This window comes from Xyrauchen texanus, chromosome 15, assembly GCF_025860055.1.
Source record: "Xyrauchen texanus isolate HMW12.3.18 chromosome 15, RBS_HiC_50CHRs, whole genome shotgun sequence".
In the NCBI taxonomy this organism is placed as follows: Eukaryota; Metazoa; Chordata; class Actinopteri; order Cypriniformes; family Catostomidae; genus Xyrauchen; species Xyrauchen texanus.
Genome location: NC_068290.1, coordinates 25,747,473 through 25,758,452, shown reverse-complemented (window position 1 = coordinate 25,758,452; position 10,980 = coordinate 25,747,473). Strand labels below are relative to the sequence as shown.

The window sequence follows — 10,980 nt, the reverse complement described above, 5'->3', positions numbered from 1 at the left end:
TTTCCGGGGTTTAGCAGCTGACCACGGGCTGACTGTTTGAACTCTGCTGTGGTCACATTTGTTGGTAAAGATATCATGCCTGTTTCTAAGTTAATTTGAATTGACATGAGTTTTAAAATGTATTAATAGTTCAAATATGTACAAGTATGATATTACGCGTTGTTTAAACGCGACTAGTTCTTAAAAATGGAAAGCATCTCTGAATGCTAAGTGCTACATGGCTGCTGAGTAATGAACAGTGAGTTAGTATTGGAGATATTTTAGAAGATATTGTGCTATAGTGTATGGGTGTTTTGAAATTGTGAATGGTAGGTAAATTGGCGTGAGTAAAAATAAAATTAAATATATGAAATTGCCTTGTAGGGTTGGATAAGTTCTTATTTTTTGATAGAAATTAAAGATGGAAGGCCTACTAGTATCAAGTACGCGGATGTCCACGGATACATTAAGGTGCCACGGGCACCCTAGGCTTGAACGACGATTTGCCTGTTCATTAATGCGACACTGGCCATGACATCAAAAACTCACTACAGCCTGGTATCCAAAGTAGGCAACCCTGCATTACAGCATCATTTTTTGTAAAGATGCTTTAAAATTATGTATATTGCGAAAAGCAATATACAAATAAAAATGATTTGACTCATTCTGCAGTGAGTAGGATTCCATATTAAAAGCACAACATTTAGCTCAGGAGTTAAGCCAATTATCAGATGTTATCCATTGTAATAGGAGGATCCATTTTTAAATGTCCTGTCTTTCTGCCATCTGTGTTATGTGTTTCCTTAGGAAGTAATGAGTGGTGAAGTTTCCAACCCTGCAGCCACACCCACGCCTTGTCAGGACATACAGGGAGATGGTCGATGGATATCACTGGTCATTCTTCTTTTTAAATATATTTTGTACTGAATTAGTGTCACTATCAATCGTTGTGCTTATATATTTCGTTATATAATCTATTGTGTACTCTTTGCCAGTGGCCTCTGCACTGTGTAATTATGTAATTTTGGTTTAATGTGATGCCATTTTTGTTTCATGTTTGCAGCACAATCGATTTGTGTCAGACAGTAAAGGAAAGGAGCCAGATGTTCTGTTTGTTGGAGACTCACTTGTCCAGCTTCTGCATGAGTTTGAGGTACATCATTGTATCTGTGTCTCCTTTCACAAAATTTATACTAGTCGTTATCAGCAAAGGGCTGCAATCTTCTTTGTTAGACTGCCTTTGGATTAAAGATGAGGTTAATTAACAGTGCTAATCACAAAAGTAACCTGTTTAAAACTTAAAAAAAAAATTGCATCACCCTATTGCAGGTGTTACTGCCACGTTTAGTTTGATACTTGTGTTTTTGACAGATTTGGCGAAAACTGTTTTCTCCTCTCCATGCCCTGAACTTTGGAATCGGTGGGGATGCTACACAGCATGTACTGTGGAGACTTAGCTGTGGAGAATTGGACCACATCAGCCCCAAGGTAAATCTTTTCATTATTGCACTAAATTAATAAAAAGTGATAAATTAATTCCAATTGCACATTAGCAGTGCTGTCACAACATAGCGCTGTACCTAAAGACTGGACTGAGAAATGTGCCAGTGCACACGCATACACACAGAAAACATTGTTTTCATGGTGTGATTTCCGGCGCTAACAATTATATGCAGATCTGTGCAGCAGTTAATCGTCTCTGTATTTGTATGTAAGTGTTTTAGGTTATTAATAAGTAATGTCGCATCTCATATGTTTATTGCTGTTTCCATCTCTCTCTGTTTAGTTACAACCATGGCTTGACATTAACTTATTGGCTCACCGGCCACTGTGGCTAGTTATATTTCAAAGTCACTAGTAGGGCTGCACAATTAATCAAAATAAAATCAAAACCGTGATATGACTTTGTGCGATTATTAAATTGCAAAGGGCTGCGATTTAATTAAATAAATGAATAGTCTGCTCCCATCAAAGTTTATTTGCGCTGCTTAGTCCAGTCTATATTACATTAGCGCATTGTTACTGTGTTTTCAGAGCGGTTCTGTGCTTCACAACTCCCTCTCATGCTTAGAGTAACAGAAGTGCTCTGAGTTCGGTTCCGTTTGCTTACGTGCGCTAAACGCTTTATTTACACTAAACTGGCGCATCCTCCATGAAGCGTTTTTTTATTATTATCTGCGGTAGCAGCATCTCAGTCTCTGCAAGGCACAGGTATCATAATACTATCGCAGAATACAAGATGGGGTATAATTTAGAGATGCACCGATTGCAATTTTCTTGGCCGATTTCTGATTTTTTGCAAGTGTGCCCTGCCGATACCGATTTCCGATTTTCTTTCTAAGAACTGTTATTGACCGCATATACAAACAAAATCTACCTTTCTTCAATGCAACATTTTATTTTCATAATAAAATAAATTATTAAACATTACAATCTCCCCCAAACTGCACTAAGTTACAGGATCTTCTCTCACTTAAACAACTCTCAAAATAAAGTGCTCTGTGACTGGAAAGAGGTAGAAATAACAATTAACTGCAAATGAGTTGCTTTATATAACAGATGTCATTTTCCACTATTTTTATAAATGGACCCTTTTCTCTTTATTACTCGTCTAACAAAACTGAAGTGTCTAATACTCTCAACTTACGTTAGATGTCCAAATATCAGTTGTAAAACTGAGCACTGCTTCGGGAACGGCTTGTAATACCTATCAACACTCCTGTTTTTCCCGGGAGTCTCCCGTTTTGTTATTTCTCCTAAAAAAAACTCCCGTAATTTGTATGGCCCAAACCACATTATATGAATAATCACATCAATATATTATTCCAAGGTTGTCCAGTTGCCAGATCTTGAATGAAACGCATCCTACTCACACAATCGACACATACAAATTACAAATCATTTATGACCTCAACCTGGCAACCTACAACCCAGTTGCGCTGTTGATATCTGCGCAGGCAGTAGACACGGGATGTTAAATCAAGCATCACTGGTAGATGGGAGAGGAAGACTCAGCTGGTGCTCTGCTGAAGAAAACAAAATATACATGTACATTTAACAACAGCTGGATGGAAGAATTTAATTTCATATCCCGAAGCCATATCGACAATGCCCACGCCTTTTGCAATGTGTGTCGCACTGATTTTAATATCAGGTTGGGAAAAATTACGTTACTCGGCACATTAAATCAACAACGGCACAATTTGTGTGTATTTAGCCTGCCTCTGCCATCCAGCACCCCACTTCCCGTCTCCCGGATTTGTGTACCCAAATGTTGACAGATAACAGGCTGCGTGTGTGACATGACATGAGATTAAACAACTCAGGCAATGCGACTTCGGAAAGTACCTCCTACTATGTATCGAGGAAATTTATGAGATTTCTGAACCCTCTGTCCTCAACTATGGAGAACAGCTGGTCGTCCAGGGCCATGAATTCCATAATTGTCCTTGTAATTGCTTTGGTCTTTTCGCTGCTCATTACAAGGAATGATAGGAGAGGCTGCTGACTTGTGACTGGCTCTGAGCTCTGGCTATCTTTAGCCGCTTTCCCTTTTTAGCTTCTTTTTTAAAATGGGCATTTTCAGCTGGGTGATGGTGTTTTAAATGTCTAATTAGGTTTTTTGTTCCGAAAGTTATTGTGGTGGTTCCCCCGTGGTTTACTTTGGCCTTACAATTATTACACATTTAGAACTTTATGTATTCTTCACTCGCAGTGAAGATCTTCCATGCCAAAGACATGTTTACATGCGGCTGTGGTGTTATTGCCTGCGCCGCTGGCAACAAAACGGACCGGCTTGGAATCGGTAAGACGTGAGGCTGACCGGCCAGTCACCGGTCTGGCCGAGCATGCGGAAAATCGTCTAATTCCGGTCCCTGGCCGTTCGATCGGTGCATCTCTAGTTTAATTCAAACATCTTCATTAAAAGATGAAAACTTGTAGAGTCCAGAAATATCTCTTCTTCCAGTCTCCTGTCATTTGATTACCTCACGAGAGAGCTTGTCGCCCTTATTACACTCCCCACGGAAACAAGTGAAAGCGGAACTAATATTACCAACATCCAACAAAATGAAAAGGAAGGAACATACATATAATAAATCTATATCAAATATTTAGTTACTATAATATAATGCATTCAGAGGCGAACCAACATTGAGTGGGGGCCCCAGGCAAAATTAATCAATGAGGCCCTTCTAAAATATTTTTTTGTAAATATATCTTTGTTACCTAGAGATATAATTATACAACATACAAAAAGTAGTCAAAACACATCTAACAGAACATAAATTGTTTATTGTTTACAACATTAAAGTACTTAAATGATATGTTGGCTTTAATTAACTTTTTTATGTCAACAGGTTCCATAAATTAACTTATAATTTTTTTGAGTGTACATAAATCTTCATATTAATAATGTATTGTCACCTTAAAAACGCTGCTTACGAGCCTTAGCTACGGCAAATGCTGTCACTATGTCCTCCATATCCAAAGACCTTCGTGTGTTCCGTTCAGTGGAAATTAGTGCCAGTGCTGAGAGCCTCTTTTGGTTCATTGTTGACCTGAGGTATGATTTAATCAGCTTTAAAGCTGAAAAACTTCTCCATCACTTACCGCAGTCATGTTTTCTCTTTTCCCCATCATCTTGTTTTTTTTTCCGCTTCTGGCTGCCAGATGGATATGTCCTCTTCATTTTTAATACACGAATTCATGCATTTTCGGGTACAGACAGTAAAAGAAAGACAGAAACGCGAGTAAGCGCTGCGACAGTTTGAAAAAGGCGCCAGAAGCAGCAAAAGCATACGCAGCCTTGCGAGAGAGGGGGGCCCACTAAGGGGGATGCGGAGGTGTTGCGGCGTCACTGCGTGTTATATTAATATGAACATTTCTGATTGTTTAAATGATCGGCCCTCGGGGGCCCCCTCAAAATGCGGGGCCCCAGGCAATTGCCTGCCTTGCCTGCCCTATTGCAGCGCCTCTGAATGCATTGCTAAATTAAATATAATAAAATAATGAATACAAATAATGAAATTAAATGGTGAAAAACTAACCAAAATGTTCACTTTAAATTTTATTACACCAATGGGTTATCAGTTCAACTTTAGTTTGACATTAAGCCTCATAATTTAGGACTATCTTATATACAGTAAATAATAGTTTGTGTAAGTCTACTAGTTTTTAAGGCCTAGAATAAAGAGTAACATTTATATTTTGTATATACTGAATTATTCAATCAATCAGCATTATTTTTGACAGCAAAAACTAGGCAACAAGTATGGTATTACTGACAGGGAAATTCAGTTAACAGTGACATTGAGCAGAAAGCTTACATATAACCAGTTTTGACTGAGCTGCTGATAAAAAGTTAAATGATCAGCATTGAAAAGAAAATTGGAGATCGTTATCGGATGTTAAAATCCTGATTGGAGCATCCCAAATATTCAAGTTGACTGTTTCAAAAACTAAATTAGTGGGCTGAGATCCTGTCACCAAATTTTCAAAAACAGGTACACGGTGGATGGTAATATATGGATATGAAGAAGACTTTGTTTCACAGTTTATATTTGTATCTTTTTGCAGTTGAACATGTGGAAAACATTACCATCATAATCGCAGCTCAAATCGCAATATTTTTCAAAATAATCGCAATATGACTTTTTGTCCAAATCGTGCAGCCCTAGTCCTAGCCACTCATAATTTTCACTAGCATCCCCTGCTCCCAAAAAAGTAATAAATGTAGCTGGCGACTATAACTGCATGCATTTGTTTGGCCATTTTATTTGAACGAATATATTAGTTTAGCAGGACACAAGCCTAATGATTTAAGTCATCTTTGAATATCTGAAGACACAAACGGCCAGTTAGAACAAGAGGTAAACCGTCAATAATTTTTCCATTTGTCCATGGATGTCAATATTTTAACCCCTTTAACCATTATAAATTGTACTTGCATTCATGAAAGTTTACCTTTTTTTTTTTTTTTTAACAGCAGCTTATGTAATCATGCCATAACCACAGGTCAGACAATGGATGGCTCCACATTACTGTGGTTAGGCTAATGTTGATAGTCTTCTAAAAATGATTCTAAAGTATTTGTTATAAAAAAACTAAAAGCCTAAACATGTTTAGAAACTTTAACTACAACTTTCACGGTTAATAATTCTATGGAGTACAAAAGGAGATTTTAGGTAGATTAAGCTCAGTCACCATTCAATTTCATTGCATATTTTTCCAAAAATGAAAAAAATACATAAATCTTTTTTCCATTCATGGAAGAAAGAATGTCATACAGGTTTGGATGATGATAAAGGTGAGTGAGTAATGATAGAATAATTATTATGTATAAAAAGCCTTTTAGATTTGTCCTAATCATGCATCAGTAGTAGTTACTAATGTTACTGCAGTAAAACATTTTAGTTTGGATGATGATGTGTATTTTAAAAACCTTGTAATCGATGTTGATACATGGTACCCTGTTGTTGTTGTTGTTGTTTGTTTGTTTTTGAGAGTAGTTTTTTGTTTTATGTCAACTAAATATTGTGCATGTTTTTCTGGAAGTCTTCGCTTTTTGCACAAATAAATCACTCTGTAGATTCTATTAATTGTTTACCCCATCACTTATTTGCCTTCACCCACCAGTGCATCCTAACAAGTGGTTAAATTATCGTCTGATCACGGTTATTTTGCACTTCAAATTCCAATCATATTTTACCATCTAAATAAGGGAATTTTAAGTGAATATAGAAATGCCAAGAATGGTGCATTTTTGTCTCATTCAGTTGAACTCCGACCATCTCACTGAGCCACACCGCAGACTGCACTGAGAGCAGCTCCTGAAGAACGTTTGAGAGTTAACTGCTTCTGAAGCGCTGTGATGTGTGCGCATAAAGTTCGTAGAGTAGCCCTGTGGTTAAAGATAATCTAGAGTGGTGGTGGTGTAGTGGTCTAAAGCACATAACTGGTAATCAGAAGGACGCTGGTTCGAGCCCCACAGCCACCACCATTGTGTCCTTGAGCAAGGCACTTCACTCCAGGTTGCTCCAGGGGGATTGTCCCTGTAATAAGGGCTCTGTAAGTCGCTTTGGCTAAAAGCATCTGCCAAATGCATAAATGTAAAGGTTGTAGGTTCAAACTCCACAATGAATGTTTAATGTACCATCACTATTGTGCCCTTGGACAAATACAGCATGTTGCTCCAACAGAATTGTCCGGGTGCACTATATGTCACCTTGGATGAAAGTGACTTATAAATTATTAATAATTATCAATTAATAATACGTTTATCCTTACTTGCATTATTATAAAGATTTTAAAGATTTACATTGTAAAGATTTTTTTAACCAAGTAATTTAAGATTTAAGTGACTTTAAAAGATCATCATGGAGTCTTATATTTACCCTAGACAAGGTGGTACACATAATGTACATGATGTATGTGTAAACAGCATACATTCTTAGAAGCGAATCATGTGTTTTATTTGTGTACGGATCCCTTATTTGTGATGTAATGTGAAGGAAAATACCTGCATGTGACTATGTTTAAGCATCTGACAAATTAAACGAGCATACCATATGTAGGAAAATAGCTAAATAGTCTGAATAGAAATAATGTATAATATTTTGTTTGTTTGCACACAGGTGGTAGTGTTGTGGGTGGGAACTAATAATCATGGGCACACCCCAGAACAAATCTGTGGAGGCATCATGGCCATCATCGGTGTGATTCATCAGAAGCTGCCCAATGCTCACACTCTTGTATTGGTGAGTTGTCTCAGCCCTTCCCTTCCAAAAATTAGAATTCTCTCATTATTTCCTCACCCTCGTGCCATCAAAGATGTGTCTGGCTTTCTTCTGCTGAACACAAACGAAGATTTTTAGAAAAATATTTAAGCTCTGTAGGTCCCTACAATGCAAGTGAATGGTGACCAGAACTCCAAAAGCTCCAAAAAGAAGATAAAGTCAGAATAAAAATAATCTATATGAGTCCAGTGGTTAAATCATTGTCTTCTGAAGCAATCCAGCTGGTTTTGGGTGAGAATAGACCAAAATATAAGTCCTTTTCACTGTACATCTTGACAGCAGTCTCCACGGCGATCATGATTTAGATTTTTTACACTTAGCTTGATTACACTTCCTATAGCACCATCTATAATCAAGCTTGAAATCATGATCGTGCCTAGAGACTGCAATGTCAAGATGTACAGTGAAAAAGGAGTCATATTTTGGCCTGTTCTCAACCAAAACCAACTGGACCGCTTCAGAAGACATTGATTAATCCTTATTGATTACTTTTATGAGACATTATCTCCTTTTTGGAGCTTTTGGCGTTTTGGTCACCTTTCACTTGCATTTAATGGATGTTCAGAGCAGTGATGTTCTTCCAAAAAGTCTTTGTTTGTCTTCTGCAGAAGAAAGTGATGAGAGAATTTTTGCGTGAACTATCCCGTTAATTATTTTGACAACATTGTACATGTATTGTCAATGTCCATCTGTGCACTGTCAAGTGTTTGGCTGTAAGAACTTGATCAGCAAATAAATGGTGATTAATGGCCAGGTAAGATGGCTCTTTCAAGGAATTCAATTTGGCAGTAGTTGACACTGGACATACAATTTATAATAAATATAGGAAGCATAAAGAAAGGGACAGCAGTTCTCAAATACCTAATTTACAAATAAATATATATAATATAGACAGTCAGTGGGACAGGGATAAGTAGAAATGTATATCAGTGTAAGTGCATATGCAAAGTTGAATCAGTATGGTATGTAGAGTATAACTACATATGAACAGTTAAGGATTATAGTGACGCTGGACAGTGCAGAGACAATATTTTGTAGAGTTCTATTGTGATTACAGCTTTAGGAGGAGAAAAATCTGTTACTGTGCCTTGTATTTTTCATCCTAACTGTCCTTAATCTCGTTCTTTCCTCACCAATAGGGGTTGCTGCCGAGAGGTAACAGTCCAAACCCAATTCGTGAGCGTAACAAGAGTGTGAATGCTCTAGTGCAGTCAGAGGTCGAATCTCTGTCTCATGTCTCTTTGCTGGACATAGACCCTGGGTTCATTCAAGCAGATGGTTCCATCTCACGTCAGGACATGTACGATTATCTGCACCTCACGCCAGCGGCCTACCAGAGGGTGTGTGCACCCTTACATGAACGTATCAAGTCTCTGTTAGATAAACATGCTCACTGAACACAAACAAATATTAACACAAGAAAATGCAGCATAACCATCTTCATCCTGTGCAACAGAATCGATGTCTTAATGTTTATGTTCTACAATTAGAGCCCTTACTGAGTTTTAAACCCCTCAGAAAACATGACTGTTTAATGGACACTTACACCACACACAATGTCACAAGCTTTCCATCATTATGTGTTACTATGTCCTTGCTACTACATAATAGATTTTTCTGTTCATCTTGTGCTAATAGAGCCTGCCTAATATTCTATTCCACTCAATGTACTGTGTTTATGCAAAATGGTTAATACATTCCAGAGCTCTTCACAGACATAAAAACTGGCAAACCAGAATATTTTGCATTGAAATGTTGATCTCTTATGACCTCTGATGGGTAATGGTTATTGCAGTGTAAATGAGGACTGCATGCTGCTATCATGTTTTGAGTGACGTAAAGTTTAGTTTGTTCCTTGTATAGAAACACAGATTTCACAAAAGCATGCTATATTGATTTCTTGCTCGTCAGATGTCGAGAAATACTCACTGAAAGAAACAATACAGTCTAATGTTTTCAGTTCTCCTTTGCTGAGCCTGCATAGTTCCCATAGGCTCTTTTCTGGGAAAAGAATAGTTTATTCACACAAGGTTATGATGCCTTGACTCTAAAGTGAATCCATGAGATTGTTTTGGACACACTCTTTGCTGGAGAAGTAGTATGATGAACACTGATTTAGCTTGTCTATGCCAATGAATTTGTACAGTGTTTTTTTTATTTTTCTTAATTTGTCTCTTCCATGTTTGCCCAATATATTTTGCATTAGGTTTTTGTTCTTTTTTTTTTTAATGTCATATTTCACAGCAGGTGAATTGTGTGTACTTTAGGCACCCTGGGTATCTGAAAGATTTACATGTGGATGAAATGCTGATAGAGAGGTATGTGTGTGGGTGGTCTGTGCATGGCTCAATTTAAAGCCATAATATTTATCTGTAAATCTGTATTCAATCTCAAATAAGCAAATCATATTGTAAGGGGAAGATCACCATATCTGTATTAGCTAGAGCTATGAAAGCTAGTTGTCAACAGTCAGTTTTAATAGTTACATGTATGATTCCTCTGTTTCTTAGTCCTGGTGTTTGTATTCATTTTGTTAACATTAAATATCTTGCATTAGTCTTGAATAATGGTCTGGGAATTGCATCTCAAAATCACCTGAAATCTCATTCTGAAGATGGCTTTCTGGCACTTTTATGTCTTTGTGTCAATACTGGAATAAAGTCTGAAAAAACAGATGAACATTTTTATTAGTTTACTTTTTCTGATAAGTTTATCAAGACATTAATGCTTGACAATCAAATTCAAGCTTTAATCAGAATTGGATTCAAGAAATAATTTCTCTCATATTGGTATTTCGGTCAATGATGCAAAGTTTTTAAAATTAAAAAAATACATTTAAAAATGCAATTTACAAAACAAACTACATCCTCATTTTGAAATCCTTTTAAAAAGAAACGTTGGCTTGAATAGTGCAGAATAATCTTTTCTTGTTGTTTCTTATCATTTTTCTCAATTGATTTTATACATTTCTCCAAACTAAAGTCAATGCTCTCAAAAAATGTAGAGACTTTATTTTGCAGAACAATGAAATATTACTGCATAATGCAGAAGTGTATTCTTTTCAGATAATGCATTTATTAAAACTAAATACAATCATCAAAACATCTCGTTACATATGTAACCTCGGTTTCCTGAGATGAATGGAACGAGACATTATGTCACTAAGCTGACTATGGGAGTGTCCTACATGACCTAGTTTTACGCC

The 10,980-nt window shown here is 37.0% G+C and overlaps 1 protein-coding gene across 2 annotated transcripts; it reads left to right on the top strand.

Moving 5' to 3' along the window:
• On the top strand, window positions 1–10,444 carry LOC127655980 (platelet-activating factor acetylhydrolase IB subunit alpha1-like). Of its 2 annotated transcripts, none has more exons than XM_052144089.1 (6): window positions 1–64; window positions 787–873; window positions 1,043–1,132; window positions 1,351–1,467; window positions 7,614–7,736; window positions 8,915–10,444. In XM_052144089.1, the coding sequence occupies exons 2-6, from the start codon at window positions 793–795 to the stop codon at window positions 9,170–9,172; spliced, it is 669 nt and encodes a 222-aa protein (XP_052000049.1). In that variant the 5' UTR covers window positions 1–64; window positions 787–792; the 3' UTR covers window positions 9,173–10,444. The 2 variants fall into 2 exon arrangements, with proteins under 2 accessions (XP_052000049.1, XP_052000050.1); XM_052144090.1 differs by lacking the exon at window positions 1–64 and adding an exon at window positions 89–238.
• Window positions 10,445–10,980: the final 536 nt, after the last annotated feature.